The sequence below is a fragment of the Podarcis raffonei genome, chromosome 6 (genome assembly GCF_027172205.1).
Source record: "Podarcis raffonei isolate rPodRaf1 chromosome 6, rPodRaf1.pri, whole genome shotgun sequence".
Lineage (NCBI taxonomy): Eukaryota > Metazoa > Chordata > Lepidosauria > Squamata > Lacertidae > Podarcis > Podarcis raffonei.
In genome coordinates this window covers 87,156,048-87,179,635 of record NC_070607.1, presented here as the reverse complement: position 1 = coordinate 87,179,635, position 23,588 = coordinate 87,156,048, and the positions used below count along the sequence as shown (strand labels likewise).

General features: G+C 44.2%; 1 protein-coding gene across 4 annotated transcripts in view; it reads right to left on the bottom strand.

The window, feature by feature from the left end:
* Nucleotides 1-23,588, bottom strand: part of PHACTR3 (phosphatase and actin regulator 3) — a 207,507-nt gene that overhangs the window by 90,054 nt on the left and 93,865 nt on the right. The window contains exons 3-5 of one of the 4 annotated variants that reach the window (XM_053394402.1): nucleotides 18,072-18,233; nucleotides 14,290-14,367; nucleotides 5,604-5,777 (exon numbers count right to left, since the gene is read on the bottom strand). In XM_053394402.1, coding sequence (XP_053250377.1) covers nucleotides 5,604-5,777; nucleotides 14,290-14,367; nucleotides 18,072-18,233 — 414 coding nt within the window. The remainder of the gene's footprint in view (nucleotides 1-5,603; nucleotides 5,778-14,289; nucleotides 14,368-18,071; nucleotides 18,234-23,588) is intronic. The other 3 variants (XM_053394404.1, XM_053394403.1, XM_053394405.1) reach the window with 3 other exon arrangements.

Below are 23,588 nucleotides of genomic sequence, written 5' to 3'. Positions count from 1 at the left end.
ATGATAACCAGGAATTTTTTTATCTCACCTCTGTTCAGAACTCTGTTGCCATTCACCTTTCTTGCCACTTACAGAATCGTAGAGTTGGGACAACAAGGGTCATCTACCCCTGCGATGAAGGAATCTTTTGCCCAATGTAGGGCTCAAACCCAAGACCCAGAGATTAAGAGACTCATGCTCTACTGACTGGGCAGCTGGCTTTAAATCAGACCCTTAATTCTCTACACTGGCTTCAAATCTAGTCCTAGATCCATCATAAACACCTTTGCCTTATGAAACCCTCTGTCACCTTGCCACAGTATCCCTTAAGTCCCATGTACCCCAATATTTATTTCTCCATCTTCACTTCCTTGAGCTGAATGTGCCATTTAACCAGCACTGCCTATGGCCCCTTCCTGTCCACAATGCCTAGCATGTTCTCTCAGATCTCCTGCATGTCTGCTCTGTTCCGCTTCTGTATTAACTTATGAAATTTCTCATTTAAATATGTAAAAGGGTAAAGGCAAAGGAACCCTGGCAGTTAAGTCCAGTCGCAGATGACTCTGGGGTTGCGGTGCTCATATCACTTTACAGGTTGAGGGAGCCGGCGTTTTTCCACAGACAGTTTTTCCGGGTCATGTGGCCAGCACATAAGCCGCTTCTGCCACAACGGAACACCGAAACCAGAGCAGCACATGGAAATGCCGTTTACCTTCCCAACAGAGCGGTACCTATTTATCTACTTGCACTGGTGTGCTTTCGAACTGCTAGGTTGGCAGGAGCTGGGACTGAGCAACAGGAGCTCACCCCGTTGTGGGGATTCGAACCACCAACCTTCTGATCGGCAGCCCAAGAGGCTCAGTGGTTAAGACCACAGCACCACCCGCGTCCCTTTTAAATATGTAGGTTATCATAAAATAGGTATTGGAAATCATACTATCTCAAGGTATGCTGAAAAATCCACAATTCATATGCATTCTGCTTCCTGCACTGCAGGGCATTGAACAAGATGACCATTAGGGTGCCTTCCGACTCAACAATCCTGATTCTATTATTTTGGTATTTTCTATACATTTTAAAGTGGAGAACTACACCACAAAATAAAGAGAACTGCAAAATCTGAAGGATAATTATTTTCCGATCCTCTCAGATCCATCTGAGAGGTGTGAATTAGCTCAACTTCCTTAAAACAAAAAAGTGGATTGAACAAAATCCATCCCTAAATGTGCCAATTCTCTCTCACTCTCTTAAGTCCCACCTCAAAATTGAAAGCCAGAAATTATAGAATTGCAGAGTTAGAAGGGACCCTGAGGGTCATCTAGTCAACCCCCCCCCCAATGTAACTATTTCCACTAATTCAACTACAGAGTTTTATTAAAGATACATGTAAAGAAGTGCAGTAAATGCAAGCGGGGGGTGGGCAATGGACTGATTGATGAAATTAAAAACAAAACGCTAACAGCTCTGGTGGACTACCAAATATAGGTACGCAGATGCAGGAAAATAGAGCTAGGTGTAAGTGGAGAAACTTCTCCAGTCTTTGAGGCAATAAGTAATGGCTTGATGAAGTGTTAACCTCTCTCCATCAGCACTCACTGAGAGCATCCTCATCTTATAAAGCTAGTTACACAACTAAGCATTCAACTGAAAGCACAATGGGTCAAACCAGGGATGGGATGTGCATGCAAGCCCACCCTCAACAATCTTGGGTGCACTGGCTGCCCTGCAGACCTTTGCAGGATTGGTGCAAAGGTCTGGAAGTGTGATTGAACGTGATTAGAAAGCTCTGCATTAAGCAGGAGCCCAGGCTTATCAGAGTTTGCAATTGCAGGGAAAGTTAAATCAGCCTTCCAGAGACTTGCCGATGGAGTGAAACGTTGCCATTTATTTTAAAGTCTCTGTAAAGCATGGATGGGAGCCCTTGGAGTCCTCTGCAGGCCTTTCCTTGAGTGCTTTGGACTAGATGGAATATGACCTTGAACTTGTGATAGAGCCTTTCACTTGCCTAGTAAGAGGATGGAGATATGTGACACATGAGTGCGTATAGAAGCCTCTGGCTTTTGCATGGCTGTAGTTTTCCAGTAGTTTTCCAGTAGCCATTATTTTAAAACCTTTCCAAGATCAGACTCCTCTACCTATTCCATATCCTCTATCCTCCTCCACCCCAAATGTGGGTTGTCCCTGCATAAGCTGTTCTGTAGCTTAGTTATTTTTATTCTGGAACTCCTCCTGCTTTCATTTCATTCCTCTCCATTGCTTCTGCAATGACAGATCCATACTGTCTGATCCACTTGCTCCATCAAGGAAGTAAGCTGCTCTTTCATAAGGAAAACCTGTGCAGCTATTTCTGCTTTACCATCCTCTTCGCCTGCCTCCAGCATGCTGCAAAATCTCCTCCTGCGGATGCTGTGCTCAGGAATTCCTATGAAACAACGATGCTTCCTGCAGAGGAATCTATTTCAGGCTCAGCTGGGTGAGTAACTCTTCTGTCTGGGGAGCCAAATCATCTTCAGGACTTGTCTCGGACCAGCCCAATTCATTCTCCTGCTTGTGGCAAAGGACAAGGTGGGACCTCCTGCTACCATTCCAACAGATGGTCTGACCAGAATCTTTTTTAACATGATTGATAGGACAGTGTCCCCCACTGTATATAAGGACAGCTGCAGGGTAGCTTAGGGGCAACAGGAATGCAGCATGGCACCCACAGTTTAGCCTGTTCCTCACCTTTCAGCATCTGCCATCTGAGTCAGCCACCTCACTCTGTCCAGCAGCCAAGTTGGCCATGCCTGAAGCAACCCTGCATCTGATGCTTGGTTGGGGCCTTTTGCTTCAAACCAAAGTCCTGGATGTGTCTCATTAAACTGGAGGGCGAAGAGACCTCAGAAGACCTCAAACACCCATCTTGTTAGGTGGCATGGCTACCTGCTGGCTCCCTTCCTTTCAAGCTTTAGGTGAGCTAATAAGGGTTTCTCCTTTTTCCTGGCTTTCAGTTTGGTTTGGTCTCCCCCATTGACAACACTTGGACTGTTTTATTCTGCTCTTGGTTCCATTGTATTTAGACTGGCTTTCATTGTCTTGTGAGCTGCATTTAGGACCCCAAAGTAGCATATAAATAGGCCTTCTCGGTGGGGGCACCCTGACTGTGAAATGCCCTCCCCCAGAGATGCTCACCTGGTGCCTAAATTATGATGCCTTTGGCACCAGGTTGAGACTTGTTTCCCAGGTCATTTATTTCAGTATGTTTTAGTGCATTTAGGTTTCAGCACAAATTGCCTTCTCTTTGGTTTATTTTAGGTTGGCTTCTATATATTATGCTACTCTGTTTCTACATTGCTTTTGTTCATGTTTTATGTCAGTTCTATGTTTTTGTGGTGTTTCTGCAGATATCATTTTACAGATTGCATTGTATTTGTGTTTTTATTGATTTTTGCAAGATGCCCAGGGGGCTTTGGCCCACGGGTGGTCTAGAAATGATGGAAGTAAATAAAACAAATTCTATAAATGACAACAACCCAGCACTGAGGAAGATAAAAGATATTTGTCAACCCTGACTTGTTTCCTTTTGCCGTTAAGTGGTTATAAACAGTCTTTTTCATATCTCTGAGAATCAGTTTATGCATTATAACCAACATGTTAAATCACTCCACATGGAAGTTGTTTCCCTGTAGTAAACAGTTAGTAGAATCGATTGTGTGGCTTTCTTCATGCCAATAAATATGCCTAAAATAAATTATCTGTTCTGCTACTTGCACTCTTTCACTGGAGCTGAGCTGTTCCACCTTACTGGGTTACCAAAGCCTGCTTTATTTACTTATTAGAGACATTTCTATACTGCTCAGTTACTAAGCAGTATACATAAAAACCATCCACAGAACATGGGGCAAATAAAAATTATCATAACATCAAGCACTCCCTTAAAATGCCTACTGGATCAAGAACTTCTTAGTTATGCACCTGAAGTTCCACAAGGAAAGTGTCTGTCTAATCAAAATTGGGAGGGAGTTCCACAGGCTTCAGCCCACTACACTGAATGCATGGCTTCTAGTAGCTACAAGCCATGCAGCTGAGTCATGTGGGACCACCAACAGAGAGTCCTCCAAAGATCTCAGTGATTGGGTTGGGATATAAGAGATCAGATGGTCCTTAAGGTTGTTAGGAGTTCAGCCTACACTCGAGTAGGACCCTGGCAGAGACACATGCCCGACTGGCATGTTCCCTCCCTCCTGGTTGATCGTTTTGGAGCTTCAAAAGCTTTATTCTACCCGAACATCACAGTGACCTATGCCAACTGACACCGGCACACTTAGGGATCTGCAGAGTTTGCACATCATGCATAACAGACCTCATCAACTCAGCATTTTGGCTAATCTACTTTATTAACATATAAAAACACATGGAGCACTGCAACATGGCTCCCTCTCTCTCTCTAGCATCAGACAGCAAAGAGAAAGAACAAAGGACAATAGTCCCACTTCACAGAACACAGTAGCACAAACATCCTGTCTCCGTCACTTCCCACTTTGTGGAGTCAAAACATATACCGTCATGTGATAGACAACAATCCCATGACTGCAATCATGGAGCAGGAATTCTAACAAAGGTATATGGAAACCAAATTGTAAATTAATGCTAGAACCTTGAATCTGTCCTGTTTATATATGGGCTGCCAGGGCAAGCTTTTGAGCATTGGTGCTATGTGCTGGCACCAGTCTGTCTTCATCAACAGTCTAGCCACAGCATTTCGCACCAGCTAGAGCTTCCAGACCTGGTGCAAAGGTACATGGAACATGCACATGGAGCACACTGGAATAATCAGGCCTCTCTGAGAATGGCCACAGCTGGCTTACTAGCTGCAACTGGGAAAAGACACTCCTGAGACCATCATATGAGGCTTAATCGTTGTGTGAATGCCGTGAATTGGAACAATTTAAAGGAGGCTCCAGTGGGTAGCCCTAACTCCAGAAACAGAAAATTATAAGAGAATGAAATAGTGGCACATCTAGTTCAGAGGTGGAGAAGCTGTGGCTTTCCAGACGTTATTGGACTCCATCAGTTCCAGCCAGCATGGTCAGAGGTACAGGTTTAACATCCCTGATCCATGGGAAAATCTGTTATGACTAAACTGAGGTCCCATCTGCACTCTATATTTAAAGCAGCACCATGAATGGCCATGATTTCACCTAAAGATTCCTGAGAACAATAGGGTGCTGAGAATTGTTAGAAGACCCCTATTCCCCTCACAGAGCTACAAGTCCCAGAGCGGTTTAACATTCAATCCCTCTTCATAGGGAACTTTGGGAATCAAAGAATCTGAGGGGAATAGGGGGTCTTCTTACAACTCAGAGCACCCTTAACAAACTACACTTCTCATCATTCCTTGGGGAAAGACATGTGGCATGATACTGCTTTTAACATGTAGTACAGAGGACCTAAGCTGGACAACATGCTATCTCCAGTTACATGCAGTCTCATTCATAGTTGCTCTCAGTAAAATGGTTGAGAGCTTCTGGTCTCGGGAAGAAGAACAGGGCCAGCCCAACACTACATCCTACTGTGGCATCAAACTGACTCAATTGCAGCTCAGCGGAATGGAAAGAAGGCCAATACCATTGCAAAGCCAATACCTGAATCTTCTCTCAGCTCTTCTGAATGCAGCTCCTCGCCAAGTGAGGTGGCATTGGTTGTGGCTGATATATGTTCCTGCCGCGTCTCTTCTGAGGTAAGTGCCTGGCATGTGGGGGATGAAGGGTCACTCAGCATTGCTCTGGTGGCACCAGTTGCTGCTTTGCTTTCAGAATCTAGGACACCATGACATTCTCTCATTAGTTAAACCATTAAGGATTTTCTGACGCCCACTTCCCATGCTACGGTTCTGAGTTAAAGGAGGGCCTCGTTGGATGGTTCTCAGAAAACCAGCCTGGGAACCCCTGTTTTAAGGGTGCTGTATGCAGGCACTCAAAACAAACCAATAAATGATGCAGTGCACTGTCTCCATAGTAGTGCTATGGGGTGGACTGCCGTGGAAGATATATACACAATGATAGATATATACACAATGTCTTTAAATAAGTGCTGGTGGTGTTCTACATGAGATACAAATGCTTATCCATGTGTGGTGGAGGTGCAATGTTTGGAGGAAGGGGAGAATGACAGGGAGAGGATAGACAGACATTCCAGTATTTCTTCACATGCTAGTAGAGCTCAAGGTTATGCTATACAGATAGTGAGATTGGACTATGCAGTTAGGAACAGAGTTAATTCTCATTACCTGGGGTCACCAAGCACGGAAACAGGCTTAGCCCCCACTTTAAGCATAGGCCCGAAACTTTGAAGGCCCAAGACATGATTTTCCTGCCTTAAGCAGATCCTAAATAGTGCTAGGCTAGGGCCAATGTGCTGACCATTCCGTCACCAAGTCCTGTCTTCATCTAACTTCCTCCTCCACATGGTGCTGCCTAAAGCATGTTATTTCATTCTGATGTAAGAACATAACAACAAACCCTGATGGATCAGGCCAAAGGCCCATGCAGTTCAGCATCCTGTTCTCATGAAGGGCAGCCAGATGATTATGGGAAGCCCACAAGCAAGACCTAAGTGCAATAGCACTTGCCCTACTTGTGACCCTACTTGCAACAGGCATTCAGAGGCATACTTCCTCTGACAGTGGACATAGAACATAGCTCTTGTGGCCAGCAGCCATTGATAACCTTAAAGGTAAAGGGACCCCTGACCATTAGGTCCAGTCGTGGCCGATTCTGGGTTGCAGCGCTCATTTCGCTTTACTGCCCGAGGGAGCCGGTGTACAGCTTCCAGGTCATGTGGCCAGCATGACTAAGCCGCTTCTGGCGAACCAGAGCTGCGCAGGAAACACTGTTTACCTTCCCGCCAGAGCGGTACCTATTTATCTACTTGCACTTTGGCGTGCTTTCGAACTGCTAGGTTGGCATGAGCAGGGACCGAGCAACGGGAGCTCACCCCGTCACAGGGATTTGAACTGCCAACCTTCTGATCGGCAAGTCCTAGGCTCTGTGGTTTAACCCACAGCGCCACCCGTGTCCCTATTGATAACCTTACCTTTCATGAATTTGTCCAATCCACATGTCAGGACCAGCTCTCATCTAGATTCACCAGTTTACTTTCTTGCATATATAGTGAGAACAAAACCCACAACATTTGGAGGCACAATTGTGGTACAGGTGAAATGTATCCCTGAACATAAGTGGCCCATCTCTCACTGGCAAGGACTGGGGGAGGAATGAACTTTGACTTTGTGTGTGCAGAGCATACAGAAATACACTGTATCTCCCTGGCTTCCTTGCTTTCCCTGCATACCCTACCTGATTTAATGGCATTTAATGGGCATTTTGCTAGGCTGAAATTAACGGAGTTTATAAGATATTTCCTCATCTTAGGAATGAGAATGGCCTTGTTGAATGCATTTCTTGTATGTTTTAAAGCGACTACTTAAGCTCTGCTTGCCTCTTGCCTCTTTCATGGCAACTGGAGTGAAGTAAGCTGTGTAATGGAAGTTGAATTTATTTCTTTCCATTACAGACCACTAGAGGAGACCATAAGATGCTTTTGATCACAAAGAAGTTGAAGCACCCAATAAGGGAGGTGCAAGGACAGAGCAAACCAAAATAGCTCAAGGCTGTATGCTTTCCCTTATTAGCGCATGTAGAGATATCCCTACTCTCCCAAACAATTTAACCCAACTCCATGGGATTTATTTATCTTTTGCTTGCTTTTTATTAGTTTACTATCAACATGGTACATATGATTACAGTTTACGGAACCATATGGGCGATTAGGGAATTTCTTAAAAAGCAGATGAGAAATCAGCACCAGGGACAGTTCCCTAAGTCTGAAAATACAACACAATGCAGGCTGCAGCATGTGCTACAAAATGTATTCACGAAAGGCAAACTTGTGTAGGTATTAGCATGCAGCACATGAAACAAGTAAGATTTGCCTTCTCTGTGCACATGTTAGAATGTAGCTATCAGACATACCTTTCCAGTATACGTACATTGAGTATACACAGACCAAAATCCCACAAAGAGTCCTGTGGCACCTTAAAGGCTAACAAATTTATTATGGCATAAGCTTTTGTTGACCACAGTCCCCATCAGCAGATGCAAGGAGTGACATCCTCAGATGTTACCTGACAGCTGTTGACCTCACTCAATGCCTCTGATGAAATGGGTTGTACTCCTCAAATGATTATGCTATGCTAAATGTATTGGTCTTTAAAGTGTTTTGCTACAAGAGACCAATGTAGGCCATTTCTCTGGAAACTGTTTTTTTAAAAAAACTCACTGTATGTGGTTGTCAGACATGACACATGTATTGCAAACTCAGAGAAGAGTGTTCCCTCCAAAAACTGTAAAATGTGAAGCCATGGAGAGAAAAAAACCTATGAGGACATATGCTGTTTTGATGTGAGAGCAGGTCTATACTTTCATTCAAATCAGCCACTGACATTTTCCTATGTATAATTTAAATTATACAAAATGTGTACACAATTTGATTTTTCTTTAAAAAAGGAAAAAATAAACCCAGCCTGGATCCATTTTCAGAAGCCAGAAGGAAATATATATACTGTGTTTCCCATGCACAATGGGAGTCACATTTTTAAAAACCACCTTTGCTTTGTGTTGATCTGACATGATAGGATCCCAAATAATTCAGAAGATAGGGGTGGTGGAATCTATTAGGCCACTGTAAACAATATACTGAGGGTTGAGAATCCTTCATTATTTTCTGCTCCAAGCCAGAGTGTTGCCATGTTTTCCTTACTGAGACTGGTCTTCCTTCAACCTCCCTGCCTCAGAAATAATAGGCTCAGCACTGTAATCCAAACCAAAGCAATTACTGGAAGAGGAACATGGGTGAGGAACCTGGAATGATCTCCGGCCAGAGAATTCACATCCCTCCATTTGAGACACCCTTCATCAGAAGCTGATGACAAGACCGGCTTATGCTTGTTACTATTTCATTACAAGTTTCTGGAGCGGTGATTGAAAGGAGTTTCTATGGAGCTCAACTCCCCCCCCCCCCCCCGTTTCATCAAGGGCACTCAGACCCAGCATTTCACACTGCTTGCAATCTGAGGACATGGGGAAACCTAGTCTGCATGCTGCAGAGCTCCCAGTGCAACATTTTTATAGGCTGAGCTCGCCCACTCTGCCTCGTAATCACGTTCGGAGAAAAGTTACTGTTCTTAAAATAGCCTTTGCAGCAGCACAGTTGCTATGATACGCTGCGAGGAGGGAGAGAAGGGAGTTCATTGCCTATGTTTCAACTCATTGTGAAGCCAGCCCATACATAGTCATTGGCATATTAACTGCCACCCGCATTGTTTGCTGCCCATGTCTTTTGTCTTTCCTTTCTTGTGCACTATAAAATCTGGTCGTTTGGGTGACACCCTACACTTTTGTAGCAGAGACAAGCTGCAGAAATTTGGGGAGGGGAGGAATCCCCATCAACGTTTACTTTGTATTCTGAGGAGCCATATGAGAAAAGTGGTCCTGTGGTGTTTACAAGGAAAGCAGTGGCATGGGTTTTGAAGGCGAGCAGCGTTGGTGGTGAGACACGGGTGGCGCTCTGGGTTAAACCACAGAGCCTAGGACTTGCCAATCAGAAGGTCAGTGGTTCGAATCCCCGCGATGGGGTGAGCTCTCGTTCCTCGGCCCCTGCTCCTGCCCACCTAGCAGTTCGAAAGCACGTCAAAGTGCAAGTAGATAAATAGGAACTGCTCCAGCGGGAAGGTAAACGGCGTTTCCTGCGCAGCTCTGGTTCACCAGAAGCGGCTTAGTCATGCTGGCCACGTGACCTGGAAGCTGTACACCGGCTCCCTCGGGCAGTAAAGCGAGATGAGCGCCGCAACCCCAGAATCGGCCACGACTGGACCTAATGGTCAGGGGTCCCTTTACCTTTACCTTAGCGTTGGTGGTGCAGGAGGTGAGCAGAGCTGTAGCTCAGAATACAGTATCTGCTCTGGTTGCAGAAGGCCTCAGATTCAGGCCCTGGTATCTCCAGGTATGGCTAGGGAGGACTCCTGCTTGAAACCTCAGACAGCTATTGCTAGTCACTGTTGGCAGTATGTGTGGTGTCAGGTGCATGCAGGAGAAGTGAATGAAGATGCGCAGCGCAGCGCACCCTCCTGGCTTACGAAGAGAGAGTTGGAGGCCATGCAGGCACATCAGCAAAGTCCATCCTTCCATTGTCTCCCCCTTCTGGTAAGTAACAGGGATGTCACTGCTGGGAGGTCAAGGGCAACAGCCACTCCTGGATGTGTGTAAGTGAGAGAAAGAGAGAGACAGGGAGCAAGGGAAGGAGAGCTGTATCTGTGGTCTGTATGCATGAGTGTGTGCTGTGTGAGAGACAGGGAATATAAGAATATAATAATATAAGAACCCTGCAGGATCAGGCCAGTGGCCAATCTAGTCAGTCAGTCAGTCAATTTTATTGCACATAGCCAAAGGCTGCCACAATGTACACAGAATCCTTCAACAATTAAAAGAAAATATGCTGGATTGCTACAAAAAACTTAAAACATTTATGTTATCAAGACATTACCTACTCTAAACAGAGCTATAAAAGTACCTTAATATACAAATTAATGCATTAAAAAATAAAATTTATAAGCTAAAATTATCACATGGCCACTAATATATTAAAAATTATGTTAATTAATACAGTGTGCAATTATATTCGGAGTTTGGTGATAAGGATAAAATATAGCTTGATGTAAATAAGGTCAAATAAATTCATCTCCTTTACAGTTGGTGGCTACCTCGGCTATATAATTTGCTCTAATTTTCCTAGCGGCAGTTGCAAAGAGTGCTACACACCAGGTCACATACTTATCTGTGTCTGCGAGGAGATATAAAATCATGTCAGAGGGGTTCTGGCCAGGGGACCTTGTCATTATAGGTGCTAAAAATCTTTCTCTTGCTTCATAATATAAGGGGCAGCGCAAGATATAATGCATAAGGTCCTCTACTTCAGGACATCCCCTAATGCAAACACGTTCGTTTGTTGGTATGCCTCTGTGTCTCCCATCGGCCCATCTAGTCCAACATACTTTTTCTCACAGTGGCCAGCCAGATGTCTATAGGAAGCCCACAAGCAGAAGCTGAATGCAGTAGCCTGCCCTCTACCCGCAGTTCACATCAACTGATATTGTGGCTAGCAGCCAGGGGTACCCCTCCATGAGAGAGTTAGTGTGGAGTGGCCTCAACTGTTTGGACCATGCCCATTATGGATTATTCAAACAAAGAAGGCAGCCTTTAAGCAAAAAAAAAAAAAAAAAAGCTAGCTAGCCACTCCTGAACTACAGGTCAAGTAAGGGGGAAACAGGTCCTTGGACATGGCAGGATGTGAAAATTTAAGGAGAGGTGAAGAAGAGGACACGGGAGCCACACAGAAAGAATAAGCGAAAATGACAGCGGCGGAACTTGCAAGTAGCTTATTCTTCAGACAAAGCATCCACTGAGAGAAAAAGTGATGGACAAAGAGGGGTGGGGATTCATTAGGGTGGACAGGGACAGGGAGGAGATGCACGAGAAGAGCTATTTGGATTCTAGAGATCCCCCTGAGCCTAGCAAAGGATCTCTGGTTGATGGGACTGTGTTCTAGTTTAGCTCCTGAAACTTGAAGTATAGTGCTCTCCCTTCCAGAGCCAGCCCAATACATTTTGATACCAGAGTTTCTCTACCTTCCATCCAACCCACATTTGAAAGGTGCGCTACACCATGGAGATGATAATTCCTCTCTTTCTCTATATGCCCCACATCATAGTGCTGCCTGAAGCTGGTTGCTTCGCTCTGTTTCCGCCAACACTGCCCCTGATACACAACATTTCCTAAGACATGCTCAATTCTCTGCAGTTGGACTTCAGGTGCTTCACATTGGATTAGATGCATTTCTCTCTCTCTCTCTCTCTCTCTCTCTCTCTCTCTCTCTCTCTCTCTACCTACCTATAATTTATTACGGTTTTCACATTATTATAATAGAACAGCCCATTCTTCATTCCTTCTTCCCACTCTTAGCTTCCCTCCTTCCAACCTCACACCCACTTTAAAAAAAAAAAGGAACCGTATTTTCACCTCTGATAATTCAGTTCTTCAGTATACTATACAGCATCCTGTTTGCATGCTCAGATAAGGGTTAGGGGTGTCAGTGGTCTTCTGGGCTCCCATCCGTTAAGTTCCATCCCTGCATTGTCTTCCCACTGCTTCTAGCTGTGGGCATTACTCAGTTAAGAGCTAAAAAAAAAGTCATCCAAAATCTCTCCGAAGCTTGACTTTTTACTGTATTTCTAGATATTATCTGGTCACTTTTGTGCATGAAGCCAGGAGGAAAAGGAACACCCCCAAGGGGATCCAATTTGGGCACAAACATTTTGATTCTTCAGCACAACGTCCTTTAATCAACTATGTTTCTATATACTTCTAAATGTATTTAAACAGCTTCAAAGCTGAGAAGACTGTAATGTTTATGTAACGATATCTGAAGCTTTTTGTATTCTCAGTTCTTCACTCGATGCCTGATTCTACACGCTATAAATTTGCAGGAGCTGATCGCAACTCCACAACAAAATTGTTCAGCTTATTGAGACCCCTTTCGGGTGTCTGTTAAGGAAACCTACAGATCTGATAATTATTGTTCATTCTTCAGTGCAGTTACCTCCAATTTTGCATTTTAAAACTATAATCATATCTGCATTTATGTCATACTCTAAAGTGCTTGAAACACTTTGCACAGATCATCTCAGAAATTCCTGCAAACACAACTGGAATTTGTCATATGCTGCGTATGGTCTCAGGTGGTAGGATTTTGTGTTTTCTGTGCAATAAGATAATGTAACAGTAATGCATTTTACACTGGGCTTGTGATTCCTGCACTGCAGGGGGTTGGACTAGATGACCCTTGAGGTCCCTTCCAGCTCTACAATTCTATGATTCCACTTTTAGTAACTGGCATTCCTCTGGTACAACAGAAGCTCCAGCGCCTTCCAAGATTTAATGCACTTTGCTGAGCGTAATAATGCAGATCTGACAACCGCAAACCCTTGCATTAAAACAGTGCTTAATTGCAAAAGATGAAGATGTAACTGCCATGTACCTAGGAACAGGCTTATGGACAGTTCTTTAAAAAGACATTGTGGGTGAATTTTAAACAGAGGTTAATAAACGGCATGTGTTACTAAAACTGTAAAGTAACCCCCCCCCAAGACTCAAGGCATCCATTGTGCTGGGAAGGAAGAACATGGATCATGCTAGATTGCCTAGACAAACGGTGTTGCGTTGTAAATTTGCTCACTCGAAGCTTTCTTTGGCAACATAGGACCATGGCAAAGACGAGAATGAAACAAAAAACAACACCCCAGTTCTTGCTCTTCTCTTCTCCAGAGATGTTTGGAAGAGAAGAGGAAAGTGGAACAGAGGAGAAGGCAAATGTGTGATGGAGTCAATGGTGTAACCACACAAGCCATGCCAATGACAGAGCAGAGGTACAGAAATTATTGGCTAAAAAATGATGCACGAGTTTCCTTGTCTCTGTTTGTTTTAAATATTGAACCAGAAATGGGTTAACCATTAGAGTAAGGCACGGATGGGGAACCTGTGGTGCTCCAGATGTTGCTAGACAACAGCTTCCATCATCTAAGGCCATTGGCCATGTTAGCTACAGCTGATGGGAGTTAGAATCAGGATGGTGTAGTGGTTAGAGTGTTGGACTAAGACTTGGGAAACCAGGCTTCGAATCTTCACCCAGCCATGAGGTTCAGTGAGTGACTTTGGGTGAGTCATTTCCTCTCAGTCTAATGTGCGTCACAGGGGTATTGTGAGGATAAAATGGGTAGGGGAAGGACCATGTACATCACTTTGTACTCCTGGAAGGAAAGGTGGGCTGCAGGTGTTTTAAAAAATATAACATCTGGAGGGACTTAAGAAAACTTCGCAGAAATTGGAGGATGGTTTCTCAGCATGTATGTGTGTTGCATGTGGGTTTTACAGGAACAAAATGTGGTGTTGTTGTTATTTTGATATAATGTTAACATGGCAAAATGTCTTCCAAGCTGAAAATCACTTATAAAATCTATACATATGCCTTCACTACAGACAGAAGGAAAACACTGGGGGGGCATTAGTCTAGACCCCCTTCATTGTTCCCCCTGAGTGCTAACATACCTATCTAAAATGATTGATTTGTTTGTTTGTTTGTTTTAAATAGTGAGATCCCTTCCAGTTTCCTATGGCAAGGAGTGGGGGGAATAAAAATACAAAGATTGTTTTCACTTGCCTTGTTCCATAATTTCCAGCAGGCCTTTCTTAATAAGTTCGTCCCGACCTTGCCTTGCGGTTGTCTTCTTCTCTAACACTGCAAAAAGGGGTGGTGTGGGGTGAGCATGGTCAACATGGAACATCAGAGCAGACAGAGTGTGGAAATGAAAAACACAAGAAGCCTGCATGAATGGGTGAAGGATGTCACGCTTGAAGGATGGCACAGCAAGTGAGAGGTTAAACGCAGTGTCTCTCTTTCTCACCCTCCCCACCTCCCACTGATCAGACTGCCTTACCCGTTCTTAACTTTTGTATCCCATCCTTCTTCCAAGATCTTTAGGACAAATGGACATGGGGGGTAATCCTGAAGTCAACCAATGACCTCATGGTGGAATGGGGATTGGAACCCAAAGCCTTCCAGATCCAGCACTCTGTTGACTACACCACACTAGCTTATAGGATCGCACAGACACACAGTGTAAAGTGGCTTCTGCCATCACAGGAAGCCCCCATCTCTCCTCCCAGCGTCTCACATGCTTTGAATCATGACTGGAAAACTTGGGCAGGTTCCCTAGTCCAACTCTCCCCACAACCCCGGAGCAAAAGACATAGCAAGAAAGGCTTGGATCCGGTGATACTATGGAATGACGCTACGTCAGAGAATTGTAGGAAGTCCAAAATGGCATTTGCATCATAGTTTCCCACTGTAGATGATGTCCAGCAGACCATACTCTGTTGGAGGGGACCAGGTGTTGCTCAGAGCTGAATGTCTGATGTTGGAGACAAACTGGGGACAAATAACCTCATTTTGCTCCATAAGCAGGTTTCTAAAACATAAGAAAAGCTTTGCTGGATCAGGCCAGCAGCCCATCTAGTCCAACATCTTTTTCTCACAGGGGTCAACCAGATGCCTATGGAAAACCTGCAAGAAGGAACCAAGTGCAAGAACATTCTCCCCTCCTGTAGGTGGTTCCCAACAACTGGTATTCAGAAGTATTGTGTCTCCAACAGTTGAGGCACCATGGTTAGTAACTAGCCCCACCCTTCTATGAATTTGTCCAACCCTCCATTCAAGCCATCCAAACTGGTGGCTATCATTTCTCCCTGTAGGAATGAATTCTGTAGTTAAGCTATGTACACTTTGAAGAAATACTTTTTTGGTCTGTCCTGAACCTTCCAACATTCAGCTTCCCTAGATGTCCATGATTCTGGACAGTTGAGACAGAATGCCAGGCTAGATGGAATTCTCATCTTATCAAGCAAGGTATTGCTTATGCTAAAGCCGGGCTTTTTTTTTCAGCCAGAACTTGCTGTACTCAGTTCTGGCACCTCTCAAGTGGGCATTCATGGTGAGTTCTGGCACCTCTTTTTTCTAGAATAATAGTACAGTCGTACCTTGGAAGTCGAACAGAATCTGTTCCGGAAGTCCATTCAACTTCCAAAATGTTTGGAAACCAAAAGTGGGGCTTCTGATTGGCTGCAGGAAGCTCCTGCAGCCAATCGGAAGCCGTGTAACCCATGTCGGACATTCGGGTTCCAAAATAACGCTCGAAAACCAGAACACTCACTTCCGGGTTTCGAACATTCGGGAGCTGATTTGTTCGGGAGCCAAGGCATTTGAGATCAAAGATAAGACTGTACGGTGCTAAAGTTAGTTTTGCAATGCCAGGACATAAATAATTCCCCTAGCATCACCCCCCCACTGGCCAAAAGGGGAAAACCCAACCCTTCCAGGATGGTTTTTGGGGAAAGAATTCTACAATATTTGTGTACTATGGGGGGGGGGACGACCCAAACCAGAGTGGATCCCACTAGCCTTTCCCCATCCTGACAGTGTGGCCTCTGCATTTCCTAACGGAAAGAACAAGGAAAAGACACACAGCTGGATGGAACCACAAGTCTTGCTGAGAGAAGTTCAACGAGGAGCTAAATGCAAGCAGGAAAAGCTCATTTTGGCTCATAGCTTGCTGTGGAGCCGCATAATAACAGCTTGACTACTCCAGTAACTGCTTGTAAGAATTCCTAACCTTTGTTTCCTTTCAGCTAGGCAAGGCCTAGCAACGCTTATTAAGGCCCGTTTTCAGCTCTGTTGAAAAGGGATAACAAGCAGCAGGGATATTGAGGGAGGGGGCAAAACCCCCACCTCCGTATTTTAGACCATATGTGGTTGCATTCCTCAGGGCTGTCAATATTTCTGGCCAACTCACTGGTTCTGCAATGAGTCACTGTCATTATAAACCAATCATTAGGTCTAGCTACTAAATAAGCTATGAGTTCTACTGTGTTAATATGAGGTATTCAAAATCACTTTTAAATAATCCTAAAATACAGAAGTTTTAATTCGTGTGTTTTTTCTTGTTTTGCAACTGAATCCTTAATCCTTGGCCTTTAAACCTTACTGAGCATCGTGACTCTCTTCATCGTCACTCCCCACAAACACTTTTTGCAGTAAAATGCTATTTCTGACCACAAGGTTACTCACTTATTATTTATTTAAGTATCTGCCCCTTCTTTTAATCAAAGGGCTAGTGAGAGATACAGCATTTCTAAAAGAACAGAAATCTAAGCCAGAAAGATAAATTATAACTGGTATATATTTAAAGTGATTTTTTGTTTCTTTTTTCATGATACCTGTGAAGGCCTTCATTTGCATTCCTGGGCAAGGGCCCCGGACTTTGAGGGGGGAAATCAGTACCCATAAAAACAGTGGTTCTCAACCTTTTTGAATCCATGGTGCCCCTGACCAACCACATCCTTTCTGCAGTTCCCTTATGGGAGCCACTTACACTGGGGTTCCACTACAGAAGGTGTATAAGTGTGGATTCCCCCGTTCTGCCCCCATACACCCCATGCCTTAACCAGAGGGGGTGACTAGAAAAAGCCACCATGAGGTGAGATTTTTCCTGCCAAACAGTGCATGCATTCAGCCTTAAACTGTTATAAGCAGGGCCTTGATGGCTCTGTGATAAACTTTGAAGAAAGAAAAAGAAAAAAATCTGTAGGAAGGAAGTCTGGAATCTGCAGCAAGTAAATATTTACATTATCAATGTTTTTTGCTTAATTTATTCAGTTTCTCCTAGTCTGTAGGAGGGACTCAGAACTACATAGGGCATGTTAAGGTAAAGGGTAAAGGACCCCTGGACGGTTAAGTCCAGACAATGGTGACTTTCAGGCCAAGGGAGCCGGCGTTTGTCCACAGACAGTTTTCCGGCTCATGTGGTCAGCATGACTAAACCGCTACTGGTGCACAAAGGACTGTGACGAGTGCCAGAGTGCACAGAAACGCTGTTTACCTTCCCACTGCAGCGGTACCTATTTATCTACTTGCACTGGTGTGCTTACGAACTGCTAGGTTGGCAGGACAATGGGAGCTCACTCCATTGCGGGGATTCGAACCGCCGACCTTCTGATCAGCAAGCCCAAAGAGGCTCAGTAGTTTAGACCACAGCGCCACCCACGTCCGTAGGAAGCACGTTAAACCCTTCCCATGACCCCCTGAAATCACCCTGAACAACCAAGCTCCTGTGCTTTCTTCAGGGACTACCTACAGAATTTCAAGCCTATCCCTGCTATCATGGGGGGTTTGAAACTTGCTTTTAAAATAATAAAAACGGATACTCTCAAAAAGCCATGTTTTGTGATCTACAGAACATTTCTCTGCTTTTTCTGCACTTGACTATGCACGGCCCAGCTTATGCTTTACAAATGTGATCTTCTCTTATGACAAGCAAATCCTGGCCCTTTTTTGCCATAATACATGTCCCTGGCCAAAGTAAAAATAAATATATTTCCCCCACTTACCTGCTGACGTCTGTTTTAGTTTCTCGTTTTTCTTTTTCCTCCATTTCCATGGCTTGAAGATCCTGCCCAACGTGGCTAGCTTGCTGTTCCTTCGGACGGGAGGAGTTCGAATCCCTGAGACCAGATATTCGGAACGCACTGCAGGGGATGGATCCATCTCCTCTGAGAAGGGAGGGGAAACAAAATTGATGGTTAAAGAAAATGAGAGAAATATTGAACAGGCTGAAGTGCATCAAGGTTTGATATCAAGAACAGGGCTGGATTAAATAAGAATGTTCTTAGGGAATCAAGGTAAGGGGGGCACAATAGAAATTTTCCATTGCCGGATTTTTAACATTAATGGTCACAAATTGCTCAAGCTGAGCGTTCATTTTCTCAGTTGAAGTATATTTTAAAAACCCAACAGAACAACTAATAATAATAATAATTTTTTTTAATTTATATCCCGCCCTTCCTGGTTCAAAAACTGGGCTCAGGGCGGCTAACAACAAATTTAAAACACTTGATTGTAAAAGCAGCATAAAATACAGTATAAAAACATGAATGACAATAAAATTCAAAATTCAGAAATCAATTTAGGGGAAATAAGCATTAGATAATCCCCAGGGCTAGCTGGCTGAATTGGTCCTACTTGGGCCAGCGAGGAGGCCAGGGGAGAATTAGTTGTGGGGTCTCAGAGCAGATAATCTTCATAAAATCTTCATAAAACTATGCACCAAGGCAGCCTGGATGCCTTGTCTCTACTAAGTATAGAAGCAGACATGTTATGTAAGACTAGTTTTAAGGATTTGATCAAAGACTTTGCAGTTAGAAAAAGTAAGAGATTTTTCCACCAAATATAAATAAAGTAGTATACCAAAACAAAAACAAAAAACCCCAACAACATTATTTTCCATCTTGCTGTAGGTTTTGTTTCATTTTGAAAAATATGATTTTATTTTATGGTTTATTATTGCTTATATTTTGAATAAGATATATGGGGGGGGGCACCAAAATCTTTTAAGTGCTTAGGGCCTCTAAAGGTCTTAATCTGGCCTTGATCAAGTAGGACCAAGGGGCATTATTTTCTGCAATAGACTGATCTCTAAGTTGCAGCAAGAAAGGCAACAAGATAGCATGCAGAGTTGCTGCCCAAATTCTACCTCAAGTGAAATTTTAGGTGAAACCCTACCTGAACCTCACAGAAAATGTTGGCTTGTTTGTCAGGTGTGGCTATTGGTACCATCAGCTATGATTAGCCTTTGGGGGAAGTCCCAAAAGTGTCTGCTATTCCACTCACAAAACTACAATTCCTAGAGTGGTCAAACCCTCAGTTCTTCTTCCCAAGGCACTCTGGGAATTGCAGCTCTGTGGGAGGAATAGGGGTTTCCTAATAACGCTGAGCACCCATAGCAAACTACAACTCCCGGAAATCTTTGGGGGGAAGCCATGACGGTTTAATGCAGACCCTCCAAGCCAAGTGTCCTTATTTTCCAGGGATTTCACTGATTTAGAGAAGCCGTCCCAGTTTCTGATTTGATCCTGGAATTGAAGGGAGAGGGAAGGTATTCCCTGTATTTTATATTTAAGTAAATTGCTCTGCTCTGATAAATTGTTTTCTAAATTGCTCTGTTAAAATTGCTTACTATCCTGCTTTGCTGAATTTGGAAGAGGCCCACTTCCTCTTTCTGCCGGCTAGCAGAGAGCGAGCAGCGGCTTTGCAAAAAGGCCAACTTCCTCTTTCTGCCGGCTAGCAGGGAGGCCCATTTCCTTTGTTTTCTCTCAGCTAAGCAGCAACTGCAGTTGTTGCTTGCTATATTTGGCCAGACGGTCGTTTCTTTTTTTTTGCACATGCTTCCTGCTGCAGAAACGCAAGAGACAAGGAGCACACAAACAAGGGAGGGAGGGGGCTTAGCTAGCCGAATAGCCATATGCCATATTAGGGAGTAAGCTAAACCTTGCCAGCTGATTGGAGGGAATTGGGGAGATGGACATGCTCTCAGGTATAAAAATGCTTGTTTACTTGTATCGTTGTAGCCAGTCTTTGGAGAGGACTCCACTGGCTGCCTCTGCGCAGATCTCAATAAATCTCTTTTCTCTGACCAAGAAGTCTCTGGAATTGTTTTTCCCCTCTGGCCACGGGGTTGGCGGACCGCTGGACCTCCGGGTACTGCTAATCTAAGGCTTCAGAATGTCCTGCTTTTCCTTAGGACGTCCCTATTTTCCTCGGAGGAATCTTGGAGGGTATGGAGTTATCTGACCCCCAAGTCATCTGAAAGCAAACCTGTATAGGGAAGGGTTTTTTTAAAAAAATGTTTAATGTTTTATTATGTTTTTATATATGTTGGAAGCTGCCCAGAGCTGCTGGGGCAACCCAATAAGATGTGTGGGGTATAAAGAGTAAAATTATCAGTATGGAATGGGGCGTCCCTATTTTCATCAGAGAAATGTTGGAGGGTATGTCAATGTGGTATCATAGTGCTTTCAGTGTATGCTGTGAGCGTGACCTATGGGAAATTTTGTGGGATATCTAAAATGCCTTCTAGTTTCCCACTGCAGATCATGCCAGTACTGATGCCACTGCTGCTTCCAGTACCATACCTAAGCTCTCCAGAGGCAGGTAATAATGTTCAGGAAGTCCAGCAGACAATGTTTTGCTGGACAAAAGGCTGATAGCCGAAGAATTGATGCTTCTGAATTATTGTGCTGGAGGAGACTCTTGAGAGTCCCGTGGACTGCAAGAAGATCAAACCTATCCATTCTGAAGGAAATCAGCCCTGAGTGCTCACTGGAAGGACAGATCGTGAAGTTGAGGCTCCAATACTTTGGCCACCTCATGAGAAGAGAAGACTCCCTGGAAAAGACCCTGATGTTGGGAGAAGGGGACAACAGAGGATGAGATGGTTGGATAGTGTTCTCGAAGCTACCAGCATGAGTCCATGCTGCTTTGGTCCATGGGGTCACGAAGAGTCGGACACGAATAAACGACTAAACAACAACAACAACAACAAACACTCAGTTCTTCTTCCTAAGGAACTTTGGGAATTGTCACTCTGTGAAGGGAAATGAGGGTCTCCGAACAACTTTCTGAACCAATAACAAACTACTGTTGACGTGTAGGTGGGTTCCCACGAGGCAAGACACAGTGATAACAGCAAGAACCTTTATTGAACTAACAGAACTGGACAACAGGGGCAAAGCAACTGCTTATATACATTTCCGAAGGTCTGTGCCACCCCCACTCCCAACGTGATTGGCTGTCTAAACTTCCAAGCTGTGAATCATGACTCAGAGTTTAAAGGCCCATGACAGAGGCCCAAATCCTGAATTGTTGAATATCATGTATCAAATCAGAACACAGGGACTCAAAATCCTTAGTCCAGATTCAAGCTCAGGCAAACACAGACCACTGAATACATAACAACAGTCTTCATAATTCTGGAGGCGGTGGGGGGGGTGAGGGATGAGCCACAGCTGTTTATCATACTGCTTTATAGTGCAGATGGGGCCTCAGACTCTATGGATCTATACACAGAATGGGAATATGACTGGATACCAAACCTCAGCCAGTGTCAATAGCTCCAAGAAGCCGCTATTGACTAGTCCTGCCAAGATCCTCTCCCTTTGCCACATTTGTTTCTAGACAGAGCTCATTTTCACACTTAATAATAGGTCCTCATATGACTATCAATTTCATTAATAGCAAGGAAGCAATGCTGGGGCAGTAAGTAATAAAGACAGCTCAGTGGCAGGCATCTTCCAGCCAGTATCTTGAAAGAGAATAGCAGAGCTCCATAAATAATGGTTGTGGGTAGCATTGCTAGGATATATATGTGGGCGTACACACATTAATTCTCAAGTGCATAGCGAGCATCCGTCACCCACGATGTCATGAGCCGGGGAATTATAAGGCAATTTGCATATTTATTTCAACAACCCATAAAATTTAAATGAATGATATGGAACACATTTCCAAGCCATTTGTTTCTGGGATAATAACTTCATAATAATTTGCGTTGCGAATACCGCATTTAAAACAAACAGCCTTATATGATCAATTTCATTTTATAAGGGTGGGAGGGGAAATGCAAGGAAACTAAATAATGCTTTTAGAGCTTAATGGGGAGGCCAGACTTTCAAGAAAATTGGAATTATTATGGTTTTAAAGTTTGGTAGGTTCCTGTGCAGTAAGCAGCTCTTGCACAGAAGCAATTATGCCTCTAATTTTTTTTTGCGGGTGGGGGCAAATGGTTGATAAGACAAAGATGAATGGCTAAATAAGAGACAGTTTGAATTCATCGTCTCATTAGTGGAAGTGATCTAAAAATATTTTCAGTCTTCAAGTACAATGAAAAATTGGTGATGGGGAAAATGCAGGATAAAATCATTATATAAATGGATATGAACGGTTTGACTTCTAGGAGAAGTCAGAAGATTATGAATACAAACCAATAGGTTTATTAGGAGAAAGCCCCATTGTGTTTAACAGAGCTTAAAAAGGTAAAGGTAAGGGACCGCTGACCATTAGGTCCAGTCGTGGCCGACTCTGAGGTTGCGGTGCTCATCTCGCTTAATTTGCCGAGCATGTGGCCAGCATGACTAAGCCGCTTCTGGCGAACCAGAGCAGCGCACGGAAACACTGTTTACCTTCCCGCCAGAGCGGTACCTATTTATCTACTTGCACTTTGACGTGCTTTCGAACTGCTAGGTTGGCAGGAGCAGGGACCGAGCAACAGGAGCTCACCCTGTCCCGGGGATTCGAACCGCCGACCTTCTGATCGACAAGTCCTAGGCTCTGTGGTTTAACCCACAGCGCCACCCGTGTCCCTTAACAGAACTTACTCCTAGATAAATGGGTACTGAAGCATACACATACTTACCTAGGAGTATGAACTCATTGAACTCAATTGGACTTACATTTGAGAAGACATGCACAATATTACGTTGTCATAACAATATTTTGCCAAGTTCTTCCCTTGCAAGCGCACCTTCCATTTGACAATGTGAGATGATGGCAGAGGCTTCTGTACTGGCCTGCCAGATCTTGCTGAATTCTCACCATCCCTGATCATAGCCCATGCCGGCTAAAGGGAGTTGGGAGTCCAAGAAAAATCTGGACGGCCACTGGTTCAAAAGCCCTGTTCTTGGAGTAACATCTCATTGCTGAAAGGATGGAGGCTTGCCAAGTAAGCTCTGCTATGTGACACTTTGGGCTGGAGTGGGGCAGGGATCCCTAAACAATCTTAATCATGGGATCACATTCATCTGGTGCTTTACCAACTGCACTGGCTCCCGGTGAAGTACAGGGTCAGGTTTAAGGTGCTGGTTTTGACCTTCAAAGCCCTATGCGGCCTAGGACCCACGTACCTATGGGACCACCTCTCCTGGTATGGCCCGCGGAGGACCTTAAGGTCCACAAATGACAACATTTTGGAGGTTCCAAGTCTCAAGGTGGTTAGATTGGTCTCAACTAGGGCCAGGGCCTTTTCAGTACTGGCCCCGACTTGGTGGAACGCTCTGTCACAAGAGACTAGGGCC